The sequence below is a fragment of the Aristolochia californica genome, unplaced genomic scaffold (genome assembly GCF_029961685.1).
Source record: "Aristolochia californica isolate CCGP_79_NKW_82.1479 unplaced genomic scaffold, dmAriCali1.0.hap1 SCAF_2, whole genome shotgun sequence".
Classification (NCBI taxonomy): Eukaryota; Viridiplantae; Streptophyta; class Magnoliopsida; order Piperales; family Aristolochiaceae; genus Aristolochia; species Aristolochia californica.
Genome location: NW_027181881.1, coordinates 46,674,645 through 46,691,612, shown reverse-complemented (window position 1 = coordinate 46,691,612; position 16,968 = coordinate 46,674,645). Strand labels below are relative to the sequence as shown.

The window sequence follows — 16,968 nt, the reverse complement described above, 5'->3', positions numbered from 1 at the left end:
GGGTATCCATGTGGAGGAGGTCTTGGGATCAAGTCTCCTTACGTGTTAAAGAGGGGTTTACGTATACTTACATTGAAAATTTATAAATAAGAACAAGAAAAAAAATTAAGTTATAAAAAAACTTGATGTAGAATTTAGTTACATCAGCTTTAATACCTTGCAAGCGTATGAATCGTTCATGTAATTTAGCAGTAAGCGAGGGTCATATCCACAGGGAGGATTGAATTTTGTGTATTCTTCAGTCAACTAGCCTAACCAAATATGATGAATTAATCTGAACTAAACACTAATTATATCCTAAATTATCAAACAATAATTTAATTAACTACTTGCACAACAAGAAACGTCAACTCTGGATTTTACCGTGATTTGTGCCTCTCTCGAGCCTCACATAATCACGAATCCGATTTCTCAATCCTTGCGTCTAACCCCTCTCGGGCGCCTAGAGTTAATGACAAAGATCGGATTACAATAGAATGCAGAGAATCAATTTCCTATTGTGATGATGCTATCCTAAATTATCAAACAATAATCTAATTAACTACTTGCACAACAAGAAACGTCAACTCTGAATTTTACCGTGATTTGTGCCTCTCTCGAGCGCCACATAATCACGAATCCGATTTCTCAATCCTTGTGTCTAGCCCCTCTCGGGCGCCTAGAGTTAATGACAAAGATCGGATTACAATAGAATGCAGAGAATCAATTTCCTATTGTGATGATGCTAAAATTATCAACTATGGATTTTACCGTGATTCGTGCCTGTCTCGAGCGCCACATAATCACGAATCCGATTTCTCAATCCTTGCGTCTAGCCCCTCTCGGGCGCATAGAGTGAAAGATAGAAATCGAATTAAAATACCAAAATCCAACCTAAATTATAATCCTACCCTAACTAGCCAATTTAATAAAATATCTGGAAAACAAATATTCAATAAACATTAATTATCAAATCCCATTTAATAAACATTCAAAACCTAAGTTCAAACTATATAAAAAATAAAATTCAAAAATGACGAATTACTCCCCTTATTCTTCCTCTCGCTCGGGCAGCAACTCGTTCTCACGGGTGCTGCAATTTCCCGAAATTAATGGCTTCGGGTAACAAGAGTGAGTGACCGGAAGTGGAGACGACGCCGGCGACGAAGGTTAGAAGCCGACGGATGGAGGGAACGTCCGGCGAAGAGTGAAACAGAGCTGACGTTCTCTAACCGGCTCTCTCGAGTCTCGGTTGGAGTCGGAATAGCTCCGGGATTGGTCGGAAATACGTAACCGACGGCGGAGGATAGTCGGAAAGCGGAAGTGGCACCGGAGAAGCCCTCTCAGATCTCTTCTCGGCCTGGCGAGCGATGACTGTCGAACTCACCTCGACGGAGACTCTCTCGAGCTCTCCTCGGGTTTGTTCTCGGTTGCTGGACGGCGGTGGACGACGGTGGCGCGGCGGAAGGTATTGGCCCGACGAACGACGGTGGGGAACTCCTCTCGGGTCCTCCCCTGTTTTCGGTCGATACTCTGTTTTCTGTTCACGCTCGCCTCTCGGGTTTTCCCCTTTCGGGTCCCCTTTCGACCTCTTCTTTCGACGTCCCCCTTTGCTTTAAATACCATCTTATTTATTTTAAAACGATTTGACCTAAAAATCATCTCCATTTCACTAAGGGCATTTTGGTAAATATCTCCTTCTCCACCATAATTCTCCTAAAATTCCATAATTAAATCTATAAAAAGCATTTCAGGAAGAAATAAACCTTCAAAACAATGAAATATAATTCAGGAGAGAAAAATATGCAATATCGACAGTGATTAATGCCAAATTCAATAAATGCACATTTCATTTGAAAACCGATAAATAACCACCTATAACACAATTATAAAGGTTATTCTATTATAATTAACTTAGTCCTCATGTCAGAATATAGCATCTATCATTATATAATTTATTTTTATGTTAAAATAAAAATTGGATGCACCTTATTTTATATGGTTTGGTTATATATTTAGGATTAAAAATAATGGCAAGTAATCTTTAAATATCAAAATTTACTTTAATGAATAACAGGTTGAGAAATATAAAATTAACTAGGCCATAAACCCCAAAAACCAGCAGTTGAGGTTTACAAGTTCCTCTCCTTGAAGCAAAGCAACAAAGATGTCCAGGAAAGCCGTTAGAGTTGTATTGATCAGAAATGATCTGAAAAGTGTCATTGGTATTTTCCCATACTGTATCTAACCAGCCTGTCTTGACAACTTTTTGTAAGATTAAACATGGATTTATAACTTCATGAAATTCATAGTATAAAACATAAACAGAAGCCCAGAATCATACCTCCCTCCATGCAATCAGATTCCGTGTATAAATAACCTGCGTCATGTTCTCTACTTGTGTTTGATACTTCCGTTATCTGATCACTCTCATATGATGGTGTATTACTGAAGAGGAATAGTGACCGAGATTGGGGACCAACATTTTATTTATAAGTCAAGCTTCCATCATGCTTATCGGCTTCTTGTATTTGTCGATGGGAGGGAGTTATAACTCATGATAGAAGTAGACCATAACTTCTGAAACGGAACTTACTCCTTGATAGAAGTTGGACTACTGCTTCTAAAACAGAAGGGAAGTAGTTAACACTTTTGATTCCGATTTATTCATGACCTAAATATTTTTTTAATAATAAAATAAAGATAATAACATAGTCCTGAACGAGTGTTATAAATTCGGTCCACCCCGGTTATAATCGAACCAGGTGCAATCCTAACCAATCCCTTGTTGGGGTCTTATATATGCTAAACCTCTTATAGGAGATTGAATCCCAGATGACTCAGCTGAGTTATTCTGTGAAACCTCTAAATCAGGGAGGGGGGGGGGGGGGGGAGGGGAGTTAGTCAAACTCGTATAAGAAAAATAAAAATGCTTTTTGTCATGGCGTCTCAGGCGGAATTCCTCTTCCTCCTTTTTTCTCTTGCACAACTTTATTCCCTTTCACTATCAAATCTCATCCTCTCTGGTAATTCATGTCCATACCTCAAATTCCATCAGGTGAGCATCGTTATCTTCTACGATTTGTTTTTTTTTATCTATTCTTGTTGGAGTTGTTTTTAGCAATAATCATTTCCTAAAAATCAGAGCTTAGAACCCCATTTTGTTTTTCTCCATACTTGCAGCCTCGCCAAATCGGTCGTGACTATGAAATTAATCAATTGACAGTCATTGTATGGATCGTTCTTCTTCTGCCATGATTAACAGAAGAAACAGTGAAATAGACTGTTGGATATTAAACTTCTCTAGAATAAAAGAAATATTTGAAGGGTCTATTCTCATTTAAATGGTGCAAATAATATGTCATTAGAAAGCTATACCTATCTAGGTTCCAATGAATCAGACCATTCATGAATTGATGTTTTTTAGAAGAAGTTATTATCAATTTACTACAGGCAGTTCAACAAAACCCGAAAAAGATGCATCCATTGATTAATGTCTCTTGATGTGATAAGATAGATCTATTGACTAATGTCTTTTGATATGATAAGATGCATCCATTGACTAATGTCTTTTGATGTGATAAGATACATCTATTGATTAGTGACTTTTGGAGTGATAAGATGTATCTATTGATTAGTATCTTTTGAGTAGTATAAATACTCATGTATTCTTGTAAAGATAACAAACAATTGTATTGAAGAAATTCCTTTTCCTTTTATCTCTCCTTTATTTTTAATTTTTCTTATATTTCTTATAGTTGTTTGCCTACTATTGTTTCCAACAAAATGGTATCAGAGTGAGGTTGATAAAATGATTTCAAAGGGAGCATTTTTTTCTTTCCAATATCCACAATTATCCAAAACCAACTATGAGAGTTTGTTAATTCGGATGAAGGTTATTCTTGTCTCTCAAGGATTATGGGAGATAGTTGAGAAAGGTTTTGAAGAACAAGAAAATGAAGTCGCTTTGCCAACAAATGAAAATGAAGCTTTAGAGAAAAAGAGGAAGATAGATCAATGTGCACTTACTGTCATTCATCAAGGTTTGGAAGATGACGTGTTCGTAAAGGTTGCCAACGACACCAAATCCAAGTAAGCATAGGATACTCTTCAAAAATATGTCATAGGAGTTAATAGAGTTAAAAAGGTACGTCTTCAAACTCTAAAGGTTGAGTTTGAATCACTTCTGATGAAGGAGAGCGAGTTTATCTCTGATTTCTCACAAGAGTCTTGGCAGTGGTGAATTAAATGAAAAGGCTAGGCGAAAAGATTGAAAATACTCGAGTTTTTGAGAAAATCATACGCTCTCTCAACATAAAATTCAATCATGTGGTGGTAGCCATTGAAGAGTCTAAAGACTTGGAGATCATGTCCATTGATGAATTAAATGGGTCATTACAAGCCCATGAGGAGAGAATGAATCGAGACAAATAAGAGCAAGTCGAGCAAGCCTTGCAAGCAAAGTTATCTCTCAAATTTAAAAGTGAAAGCACTTTGAGAGGTGGACGTGGACGTAGTCAAGGAAGCGGTAATGATGAGCAAATTATATTTTTGATAATAGAAACTAGACTTCTCAAAGATGTCGTGGAAAAGGAAGAGAAAGAGGTAACAATAGAGGCAACTATTGGAGAAATAATGAGGTAAGAATTGACAAATCCAAAATTGAATGTTATTCTTGTGGGAAATATGGGCATTACTCATGGGAGTATCAATTCAAGAAAGTAGATGAAGAGTCAAAATTGATTAAGCACAAGGAAAAGGTTGAGGAGCCTATATTATTTCTCTAAAAGGATGAGCCCGTTGGAGAAAATAGTACATGGTACTTTGATAATGGCGCTAGCAACCATATGACAGCTGATAAAAACAAATATGTGGAACTTGACCATAACATAATGGACCATGTACGTTTTGGTGACAATACAAAGGTGGAGATTAAAGGCAAAGGTACAATCTTATTTCAAATGAAAGGTGGTGGCCACAAAATTCTTCATAATGTTTATTACATTCCCAAGAAGAAAAGTAATATTTTGAGTACTGGCTACAAAATCAACATGGAAGATCGCTTTCTATGGCTTAGAGATCGAGAAGCCAATCTTATTGCTAAGGTCACAATGACAAAGAATTGCATGTTTATACTTGATATAAAGAACATTGGAGCAATGTGTTTAAAAGCTTGTGTGAAAGATCCATCATGGATTTGGCACACGAGATTTGGTCATCTAAACTTTGGAGGACTTAGAGACTTGGAAGAAAAGAATATGGTGAAGGCCATTCCAAAAGTGAATCATCTCAATCAAGTATGTGAAACGTGCTTACTTGGCAAACATTCAAAAAAGAGTTTTCCGAAACAATTCATTAGAAGAGTCACAAGTCCACTTGAACTAATCCATGTTGATGCATGCGGTCCTATCAAACCTCAATCTCTTGGTAAAAACTCTTATTTTATCTTTTTTATTGATGACTTTTCTAGAAAAACATGGATATATTTTTTGAAGTACAAGAGTGAGGTTTTTTAGGTATTCAAAAAGTTTAAAGTTCGAGTTGAGAAAGAAAATGGTTATGAGATTAAAGCACTACAAACTGATCAAGGGGGAGAAATCACTTCTAATGAATTCAAGAAAAGACATGAAATTCGTCGCCCTTTAACAGTTCCTAGATCGCCATAACAAAATGGAGTTGCAGAGAGGAAGAATAGAATAATCCTTAACATGGCTAGAACAATGTTGAAGAACAAGATGATGCCAAAAGAATTTTGGGCAGAAGTTGTTGCTTGTGCAGTCTATTTCTCAAATCGATCACCAACAAAAAGCTTAAAGACTGTAACGCCGCAAGAAGCAGGGAGTGGACAGAAGCCAAGTGTGTCACACTTGCGAGTTTTTGGATCAGTACCCTATGTTCATGTTCCAGAATAAGAGAGATCTAAACTCGATGATAGAAGTAAGAAGTTTGTGTTCATTGGCTATGACGAAAATTCCAAAGGCTACAAGGTCTTCAATCCTAGCAATAATAAACTTCTAGTAAGTAGAGATGTTGAGTTTGAAGAAGATGTTTCATGGGATTGGAGTGATAATGAGGAAGGAGTCTATGATTTTCTTCCATACTTTGAAGAAGAAGAGTCTGCAGTGCAACAAACTCAAGGTGAAATTAATCCTCCAACCTCACCAAATACATTATCGCAAGAATCATCGTCATTTTCTTCACTTCCATCTTCCTCAAGTGAAGGACCTAAAAAATATCGGAACCTTGAAGACATCTACAATGAAACTGAAAGGTTAGAAGATGAAAACTTATTTTGTTTTTTCTCTAATGATAAACCTTTGAGTTTTGAAGAAGTTGTAAAAGAGAAAAGGTGGATACGAGTCATGAATGAAGAAATTCAAGCCATTGAAAGAATGACACTTGGAAACTTGTTTCTCTTCCAAGTGGTCATCGGGCTATTGGAGTTAAACGGGTATTCAAAGTTAAGAAGAATTCCAAGGGGAAGGTAGAGTTGCTAAGGGATATAAGCAAAAACAAGGCATTGACTATGAAGAAGTATTTGCTCCTGTTGCTCGCCTAGAGACGATCCGATTGCTAATTTCTCTTGCAGCTCAAAATCATTGGAAGATTCATCAAATGGATGTAAAGTCCGCTTTTCTGAATGGTTATCTAAAAGAGGAGGGCTACGTTGAACAACCATTAAGATATATTGTTAAAGGCCATCAAGACAAAATACTAAAATTGAAGAAGGCTTTGTATGGACTCAAGCAAGCGCCAAGAGCTTGGTACAACCGTCTTGATAAGTATTTCCAAGAGAATGGTTTTACTAGGTGCATGCATGAATATGCACTTTATGTAAAACAATAAAATGGAGGATTTTTTTTTTTTGTCTATGTGGATGATCTTATTTTCACAGGAAGTAATCCAAGAATGTTTGAAGATTTCAAGAAGACTATGACTCAAGAATTTGAAATGAGTGACATGGGCCTCATGTCTTACTACTTGGGAATTGAAGTAAAGCAAACGGAGGATAAAATTTTATCTCTCAAGAGGCTTATGCAAAGGAAGTGATCAAGAAATTCAACATGGTGAATTGTAACCCCACCAATACCCCCTTGGAATGTGGCATGAAGCTTTCTAAAATGGACGATGGAGCAAGAGTAGACCCAACTTTATTCAAAAGTCTTGTGGGAAGTTTGAGGTATTTGACTTGTACCAAGCCTGATATTTTGTTTTAAGTTGGAATTGTGAGTCGATTCATGAAAAATCCCTCTGAAACACACATGAAAGCAGCTAGAAGGATTCTTCGTTATCTCAAAGGTACCTTTGACTATGGAATTTTCTATTCATCTTCAAATGAATTCAAGTTGAGAGGGTATTGTGGTAGTGATTATGCTGGAGATATTGATGATAAATAAAACACTACTGGGTTTGTCTTCTTTTTGGGAAATAGTGCAATTTCTTGGTGTTCCAAGAAGTAACCCATAGTCTCTCTCAACATGTGAATCTAAGTATATTGTTGCAACTTCTTCTGCCTGTCATATAATTTGGTTAAGAAGACTATTAAAGGAGCTCCATTTAGAACAAAGTGAAGCAACCAAGATTATGATAGAAAACAAATCGGCACTTGCTCTAGCAAAGAATCCAATGTTTTCATGATCGATCCAAGCATATTGATACAATATATCATTTCATCCGAGAGTGTGTTGAAAAAATGGAAGTTGAGATAGAATATGTGAAGTCACTTGATCAAGTTGCTGACATTTTCACAAAGCCTCTCAAATATGAAAGTTTTCAGAAGCTAAGAATGTTGATCGGTGTTACAAAGATATCAAGTTTAAGAGAGGGTGTTGGATATTAAACTTGTCTGGAATCAAAGAAACATTTGAAGGGTCTATTATCATTTAAATGGTGCAAATAATATGTCATTAGAAAGGTATACCTGTCTAGGTTCCAATGAATCAGACCATTCATGAATTGATGTTTTCTAGAAGAAGATATTATCAATTTACTACAGGTTATTTAACAAAACCGAAAAATATGCATCCATTGATTAATGTCCCTTGATGTGATAAGATGCATCCATTGACTAATGTATTTTGATGGGATAAGATGCATCCATTGACTAATATCTTTTGATGTGATAAGATACATCTATTGATTAGTGACTTTTGAAGTGATAAAATGTATCTATTGATTAGTATATTTTGAGTAGTACAAATACTCGTATATTCTTGTAAAGATAACAATCAATTGTATTGAAGAAATTCGTTTTACATTTGTCTCTCCTTTATTTTTCTTCTTTTCTTAGAGTTATTTGTCGACTATTGTTTCCAACATATACTTCCCTTCTCGAGTTTAGAGGAGTTAAGACTTGAGAGACCAAACTTCCCCGTCGTCCGAAATCTCTGGAATGAGACATACCTTCGACTCGTGAAAGATTTATGCACGGCCATGGACATCCCTGGACAACTACTCGATGCGAAAGATCTGTGAAAGCCATGTTTCCTCGACCTGGAGTTATTTTGGCGCTTTAGCATCCAAAAGAAAGCATGGATGCCCCTCGTTTCCAGATTACCACCGACGACTCACGAGTCTGGAAACTGGAAATACGAAACTTCACTCTGTTCTTATTCGCCTCTTCGTGCGGAACGTTTACGTTGGGTCCCAAGTCGGTCAACGAGGAAGTCTGTCGGCCATACTTTTTGACCACGTTTCTGCTAGAGCAAGAACTGAAAGTAGAAGGAAGGATTTCAGAATTTACGCTGGCAAAAAATTGTTCTTTTCTTGTTCAGTAGAAGTCAAATTTCTTTCTATTTGATATCGTTTTCTCCCCTTGCGAGTCGATTTTCCTGGAAGTTACAGAAGAAGTTCGACAGTATAAAAGGGAGACGGGGCAAGCAGCAGTGGCTTAGTTCTGCGATTTAGGGAGGGAAAAAAAGAAAAGAAATCATGGTGTTCACGAAGAAAGTCGTCGACGAGGTCTCCGGCTGGCTCCGCGTCTACGACGACGGCTCCGTCGATCGCACCTGGACCGGGCCGCCGGATGTCAAGTTCCTCGCAGAACCTTTCCCACCTTCGGAAGAATTCATCGATGGCGTTGCCACTCGCGATGTTGTCATCGACGCCAAGTCCGGCCTCTCTTTGCGAATTTATCTCCCCGAGGGGAAAGCGGACGAGGAGCCCAAGCTTCCGGTGCTCCTCCACTTCCACGGCGGTGGCTTCTGTATTAGCCAGGCGGATTGGGTCATGTACTACGCGTTCTACTCTCGGCTGGTGCGGACAGCTCGAGCCGTCTGCGTCTCCGTCTTCCTCCGCCGAGCTCCGGAGCACCGCCTCCCGGCGGCATGCGACGACAGCTACGCAGCACTCTGCTGGCTCCGCTCCATAGCCCGCGGGGACGTCTCCGAAACCTGGCTCCAAGCCCGCGCCGACCTCTCTCGCGTTTTCCTCATCGGCGACTCTTCTGGCGGAAACATCGTCCACCACGTCGCCGCACGCGTCGTTTCGGAGGAATTCTCACCGCTGACAGTCGCCGGCGCGATTCCAATCCACGGGGGATTCGTACGCGCCGAAAGGAGCAAATCGGAGCTCCAACTAGAATACGAGTCGCCGTTTCTGACCCTGGCGATGCTGGACAAGTTCTTGGCACTGGCACTGCCGATAGGTAGCACGAAGGATCACCTGATCACGTGTCCGATGGGACCCCAGGCTCCGCCCCTCGAGGGTCAGGACCTGCCGCCGTTCTTGGTCCCTATCGCACAGCAGGATCTGATCTACGACGGGGAGATGGAATACGTGGAGGCAATGAAGAAGGCGGGGAAGGAGGTGCAAGTGCTGTACAGCCCCGGTCTCGGCCACTGCTTCTACTTGAACAAAATCGCCGTCGACTCCGACCCACACACGGCGGCGCAAACGGAGTTGCTTATTGCTGGCATTTCTGAATTCATCAGAAAACACTGAAGAGGTGAACAGGAGCTTGCGTACTTTGCTTAGGTTGCTTTCTCCCACTGTAGGTTGCTTTTTACTGAAACGAGGAGTAACATGGAAGATGATCAGGAAATCTTACTTTAGATTACTCCACTAAGACGTCGGTACAAAGTGAACTGGTCCGGATTCTGAGTCTGTTTTTGCAAAATCTTCACAGAAGGATCAGTCAAATTACGTTTATGAAAATAAAGATGAATCAGATTTCGTGGTAAACAGTGGACTTGAATCGGTTTCTATACACGGGAGCTCATGCATATCGGTATAATCGCATGGATTCCCATAGGTTACGATTTACGTACATTTATACACTCATTATGTGTCTCGATAAAGCATATAATTGAGGAGGGAATAGGTAGGAGAAGGGCATCATTGCCTTTCCCGGAAAGAGCAAAAAGAAAGCGATAGCTAGCTGGCTTTTTTCTTCCACACGGACTACAAGAAAGAGACGGAAATTTTGGCTCATTTCTGTCGTTTGAAATTTTATTTCTTTCATCTGAAAACGAAGACTTCTCAGAGTTTGCTCCACCGTTGGTATATTATTTTATATAAGTTTTGGTGATAACGACGATAACTTGTTTGGAGGTTCAGTGAATTCCATCTGCAGAAAGATTATCGAAGACCAGATTGATCCAGCAGGACGTCATTCCAAGAATCAGGAATGGAGACGGAGGAAACATCAAGGAAACAGCCCTGCATTTGAGGCCTTCTTACGCCAACGAGGCTTAAGATTTTTTTTTTTTTATGGTCGATGAGAAATGGTTGCGCCTACCGCATCGGCGAACCAAATTAAAGTACAGTTCGGGACCTTTCGGATGCGTTGGATTAGAAGGATTGTGGTTTTTTTATTGGGATAGAACAGTTCGGTGAGCAGAAACGTAAATATCTCGCTACCTTGCAAGAGGGAAAGACAAAAAAATAATGTTTAAATGCAAATAAAAATATTCAATATATATTTTTAAAGTTTTATTTCCTTGTACATAATAGAATTAGATTAGAATATTAATTTTATTTAATAAATATATAAAATTATATTTATTACAATAAATAAAAGGTAATGAAACCGATAAAAATACTTTAAAAACAATTTTTTTACAAAATATTTTTAAATTAGAAAATATCCCCATAATGACAAGTGTTAGTTATATTATTATTTTAAAAAAATTTAATATATAAAATATTTTTTTATTATAATCAATAGAAGGCAAAGAAAGATAAAAAAAAAAAAAACGTGCTAACATGAGTTTCATTGATGTGGATGATAGATGACATGTTCAAATGGTGACATGTAGCCTCGGACTTTCCAAGTCGGTAGTTGTCCGTAGTATTTTTAAAATTATGTTTATGAGTTGTTTATTTTTATAAATATTTTTTTATAAATAATTAATTTAATAAAATTCTCTTTTTTTAATGAGTTGTCAATTTCATAATTACAGATTAGCGTGTCTACAGGGTTGAAATCACATAAAAGAAGTAGCAGCTCCGCATGCCCATTCAAGCCGCCAAGAACTGGAGGCCTATCGATCACTTCCTCAGATTTGCTGCACACACACGTCCACATGAGTCTGAGTGGGCCTCAATCGCATGCCCAGCCACATTTTAAACTGTGAAGCAAAAAATATGGGCTTCTTTTGTAGATAGCCTTGTCATATTTTATAATGGGCCAATCTAATGTAATGTAAACCATTCGATACGCAGCCTGTTGGCTCTCGGTATTGGTGCGGACTCGATTGAATAGATAGATATCTAACTCGATACATCCATAATTAAACCGCACGTTCGGTCAGGAAATTGTACACACGTGATGTGACTGGACATACGTGCAAAGTGTGGAAGCTAGTGTTTCTATAGAAAGATGAGTAGCTTCCAAGAAAAAGTTAGTGGCCCTGCTTGCAGTGGGTCGCTCTGAAATTAAATTCTCACCTGTCATGACAAAGATGTCAACCCAGACCAAAAGATGTCAACTCAGACCATTGTAACTTGCCCACTCCCAATATATCATGGTCCTATGGACCATATGCCAGGTTGGGTGAGCTAATACTTCTCTCTTTCCCCACTCATACTTCTCTCACTCATTCTCACTCTCCTCTCTTGGCATTCTCTCCCCCTCCCCCGGTTGAACCAGACCTAGTAAAAGTGGGTTGTACTACATCCGGTTGGTTCAATTTATGGGTGATGGGTCGGGTTTATAACTTTGGTCTAGAGTAATTACAATATGTGCCATTTCAAAAAAGAAGTAAAAATTAAATGAAAAAGCAACATGGAGACCTATAAAGTAAGAGTAAATGCGGCCTTCTGTTTCTCCGTGTAACCGAAACGGAAAAACTCAGAAACAGTAGGCGATCATGGAGCTCGCCGGCCTTCTGCCGTCTCTCTTCTTCTTCCTTATCTTTGTATATCTTCTCGCCTACTTCCATGGCTGCAAGTACTCTACGGTTAACGCGAACGCAGGTGGCTTTAGATCCTATCCAATAGTTGGGTTCCTGCCGGATTTTATCAAAAACCGTCACCGGATTCTTGATTGGATAACGGAGGTCCTCATCTTGCAGCCGACGAACACGCTCTTACTGCAACGCCCCGGGGACTCAGATGGGATCATCACCGCGAATCCAATGAACATCGAACACATGCTCAAGACCAATTTTGAGAACTACCCGAAAGGAAAGCGGTTCGTGTCCATGTTGCAAGATTTCCTCGGTCAGGGTATCTTCATCAGTGATGGAGAACAGTGGAAGGTATTTAATTCCTCTCTTCTTCCCATTAATTTCTTTCTTTCGGAAATATACATATTATTCGTGGTTAGCCATGCATCCCGAGTACATTAAAACGGTTGTTGCTTTCGTTCGATATGACGAGGTGGGATGCTTTGCAACTGTTATATGTTCTTCTTCAGAGAGAACTTCAGATTCTTCTATTTCTTGTTTTTGTCAGCTACACTAATTAAAAAGAACTGCTACTTCCGGCTTCTCCGTCTCTGCTTTACAAATCAGTGCAGCAAATTCTCTACAAAAGATGAAAGAATTATTTTGGGCGTTTTTACCAAAATAACCATTCTAAAAAACTTATTTTGATAAATAACTACGCCATGAATTTATTTTAAAAAATACCCAATTTTGACCGGTTCGCCACGTAACACGTCGTCATCTTCCAATAATTTTATTTTTATTTTAAAATTCAAATTTATGGATACACTTTTTGCTTTTGTCTTGTGTATGCAGGCACAGCGTAAAACAGCAAGTTTTGAATTCAGCACAAAATCGCTGAGAAATTTCGTCATGGACGCCGTTCGCTTCGAGGTCACCAACAGGCTAGTTCCGCTGCTGGAGCGGGGCGCCGGAAATCAGAAGATTTTCGACCTGCAAGACATGCTTGAACGCTTTGCCTTCGACAACGTCTGCAAGCTGGCTTTCAACGAAGACCCCGGGTGCCTCGCGGGCGACGGTACCTCTCGTTCCGACTTCGTTCACTCCTTCGACGACGCAGCTAACATAAGCGCCGCCAGATTCATGTACGCTTTCCCGATATTATGGAGAATTAAGAAGTTTCTGAACGTAGGATATGAGCGTCGCCTGAGAGAATCCATCTCCACAGTCCACCAATTCGCCACCGAGATCATTCGAACGAGGAAGGAGAAAATGAAGAAAGAAATCAAAGCAGCCGCAGACGAGGACCTTCTTTCCCGGTTCATGGCGAGTTACAGCGACTCGGAGGAGGAGGTCCTCCGGGATATGGTCGTGAGCTTCATACTGGCCGGCCGAGACACGACTTCCTCCGGCCTCAGCTGGTTCTTCTGGATACTGGCTTCACGACCCGATGTGGAGAATAACATCTTGAAGGAGATCAAAACCGTGCGAACCCTCCATCCGACCTCTTTCGGCGAGACGTTCAGCTTCGACCAGTTGAGAGAAATGCAATACCTCCATGCCGCCATCTCCGAAGCAATGAGGCTGTACCCACCTGTGCCGGTCGACACGAGAGAATGCCTCAATGACGACATGTTGCCGGACGGTACATTCATTCGAAAGGGATGGTTCATTACTTACTTCACATACTCGATGGGTAGGTTGGAACGGCTGTGGGGACCGGATTGTCTTAGCTATAAACCGGAGAGGTGGCTGGAGAACGGAGTGTACAGGGCGGAATCCCAGTTTAAGTTTCCAGTATTCCACGCAGGGCCACGGACCTGTCTGGGGAAGGAGATGGCGTACATACAGATGAAGTCGATCGCGGCGTGTGTGATAGAGAGGTTTGAGGTGGAGGTGTTGGAAAAGGAGAAGCACCCTGAATATGAATTGTCATTGACGCTGAGAATGAAAGGAGGGCTGCCGGTGAGGGTGAGGAGGAGATCACCGGGGGATATGAAACACTACGACTAAAATATCATTACATGCATGATAGAGCACGGAAATACCAGACATCTCCCAAATTAAAATTTTATGTATAGCGATGTACTATAGTGAAATGGCACGTAGACTTATGAGACTCGTTTTATAGATAAAAGAGAAAGGCAGGCGGGAGTGTTGGAATTATGGTTTCAAATATATTATTTATAAAATAAAATTACCATGATATTAGAGGTATGGGGCCCACTTCTAGATGTTTTGTTATTGAATGTTCAGTACAGGAAATAATGGCTAGCACATCTCCCTATAGAGGTAGATTTATTGGGTGCATTGATCGGATACATCTCGTAAGGAGATATATCTCTCCTTAGAGGATGTACCTCTCCTAAAGGGATGTATCCTTATGAATAATCATTAGTGTCACACTCTTTGGAAATTTATAAATTCCTCTATGGTCTTACAAGTGAGGCTAAAGATGTTTGCACATCCAATCTGGTTGAACGGGAACAAACTTATTACTTGCAAACGAATTACCAAAAGTTACCTTGTGCACTTCAAATTTCATTTATATTATTCAAGATGAAAGGTATGCTCACTTTATTCATATTATTTTAATTCTATAATATATGTATGACTCTCGTGATAGTGAGAATTATAGGAGAATTTAATATCTATTTCTACGATGTTTATTTTATTATTATCATACATCAAGTCTAATAACTAGGAGGGGGATAGTTCTGAAAATTTTCATGAAAGTGGGCTTAGAAATGGTCTTCAATAATTGTTATGATAATTATGGATAAGTATGCATTTTCTACAGCAAGTATGCTCTGGGGCGCTTCGCTTTCGACAACGTCTGCAACGTCGCGGCGTGCGTGATGGAGAAGTTTGTGGCGGTGGTATCGGAAAAGGAGAAGCGCCCAGAGTTTGTATTGTCATTGACGCTGAGAATGAAAGGAGGGCTGCCGGTGAGGGTGAGTAGTACGGACGTTCTGGAACGAGAGTGAGCAAGCATCAAGTCGTTACTTGACTTTAGATCAGTCGCGGACACGATCGACGGAATAGTTATTGCAGAGCGGAATCATTAGGGTCAACTTGACCCCCTCAATCCTAATGACCCGTTAGTGCCTTGCTGGAAATTCATATATAAACAAATGTTAGAAATGATTTTCCTTAAATACACATTTTTAAGAAAACTTTGGATAAAATCCTATTAATGCATTACATGGAAATTAACGAAAAATTTAAGAAAATTCTAACAAAAATTCAATGGATATGTTAGTGTTTATCGACGATATGCTAAAGACCAATTTCCAGAAGTATAACGAAGGAGATTGATTCACCTCTTAGTTGGAAGATTTCCTTGGTCGCGGCATCTTCAACTCCGATGGCGAGCTCTGGAAGGTATTCTCCAGTCTGTGAATATAGCCTTTTTTTTTTAAATAATAATTATTCGACGCATAATTCTGCAAATATTTGATTGATCACGTTATGAATTGCATGGGAGTGAATTAACAAATTGGAGATCCCGGTGTTGGCCACTCCTTTTTCTTTTTAAGAAATAGCTTCTTCTCCGGCGTGGCAGGTCCAGCGGAAAATTGCCAGTTTTGAGTTCAACACAAAATCGCTCCGGAATTTCGTGATGGATTCCGTCCGATACGAATTTGGAGAGCGGCTTCTTCCATTGCTAGCGGAAGTTGCCGAAGGTCATAAGAGTCTGGACCTGCAAAATGCTCTGGAGCGCTTCGCTTTCGACAACGTCTGCAAGGTCGCCTTCAACGAGGACCCGCTTGCCCTGCAAGGGACGATGCCTCGGATTCCGTTCCCGGCACGAAATTCGCCCGCCCGTTCGAGCTAGCTTCCAACCTCAGTGCTGGACGGGGAGTACGCTATCCCATTCTTCTGGAAAATCAAGAAATTCCTGGACGTCGGATCGGAGCGGCAGCTGAACCAATCCGTATCTATCGTTCACGACTTGGCCGTTAAGATCATTCGGTCCCGTAAAGAAAAGTTGGATAAGGAAAACTCTCCTCCCAGCGAAGATCTCCTCTCTAGATTCATGGCTAGCTACTACACCTCCGAAGAATTCCTGCGAGATATCATAGCGAGCTTCATCTTGGCTGGACGAGACACGACTTATTCCTCCCTCGCCTGGTTCTTCTGGCTCCTATCGTCAAGACCGGATGTGGAGATAAAGATCCTCGACGAGATCAAAACCGTTCGGTCCCGTCATCCAGACGCCGGCGAAACGTTTAGCAGCGATGAATTGCGAGAAATGCATTACCACCATGCCGCATTATCCGAGTCAATGAGGCTCTACCCGCCCGTGGCTGTCAACCCGAAGCCCGCTTCGGAAGATGTAGCCTGATGGCACCTTCGTCTAGAAGGGATCTAAGTCTCGTGCCATGCATATGCATTGGGAATAAAGGGGGAGTGGGTGGGGATGATGGCATAAGTATCCGGTGTTTCACGCGGGACCTCGGACGTGGAAGGACATGGCGTACATACAGATGAAGTCGGAAGCAGCTTCCCTGCTGGAGGTTTGAAATTGAGGCCTTCGATAAGGAGAATCGTCCCCAGCTCAGGCTGTCCTTGACAATCAAGACGAGAGAGGGGCTGCCGGTGCTGATGAGGAAGAGATGCGCTGGTAAAGCGCCATAAAATGGATTTTGCAATGGTT

At 40.5% G+C, this 16,968-nt stretch overlaps 2 protein-coding genes and 1 pseudogene across 2 annotated transcripts; all 3 read left to right on the top strand.

The window, feature by feature from the left end:
* The first annotated feature begins 8,834 nt into the window (after nucleotides 1-8,834).
* LOC137956651 (probable carboxylesterase 17) lies at nucleotides 8,835-10,149 on the top strand. The gene has a single exon (XM_068804222.1). It carries the CDS (start codon nucleotides 8,911-8,913, stop codon nucleotides 9,919-9,921), a length of 1,011 nt encoding a protein of 336 aa, XP_068660323.1. The 5' UTR covers nucleotides 8,835-8,910; the 3' UTR covers nucleotides 9,922-10,149.
* A 2,127-nt stretch (nucleotides 10,150-12,276) lies between these two features.
* Nucleotides 12,277-14,525, top strand: LOC137956314 (cytochrome P450 CYP94D108-like). Its single transcript, XM_068803760.1, has 2 exons — nucleotides 12,277-12,680; nucleotides 13,164-14,525. The coding sequence occupies exons 1-2, from the start codon at nucleotides 12,291-12,293 to the stop codon at nucleotides 14,319-14,321; spliced, it is 1,548 nt and encodes a 515-aa protein (XP_068659861.1). The 5' UTR covers nucleotides 12,277-12,290; the 3' UTR covers nucleotides 14,322-14,525.
* A 568-nt stretch (nucleotides 14,526-15,093) lies between these two features.
* Nucleotides 15,094-16,949, top strand: LOC137955189 (cytochrome P450 CYP94D108-like; annotated as a pseudogene).
* The last annotated feature ends 19 nt before the right edge of the window (nucleotides 16,950-16,968 follow it).

Coding starts and splice junctions, on each gene's coding strand:
- LOC137956314 (XM_068803760.1), top strand. CDS start 12,291: ATGGAGCTCGCCGGCCTTCTGCCGTCTCTCTTCTTCTTCCTTATCTTT. Junction 12,681..13,163: donor GTGATGGAGAACAGTGGAAG/GTATTTAATTCC, acceptor TTGTGTATGCAG/GCACAGCGTAAAACAGCAAG.
- LOC137956651 (XM_068804222.1), top strand. CDS start 8,911: ATGGTGTTCACGAAGAAAGTCGTCGACGAGGTCTCCGGCTGGCTCCGC.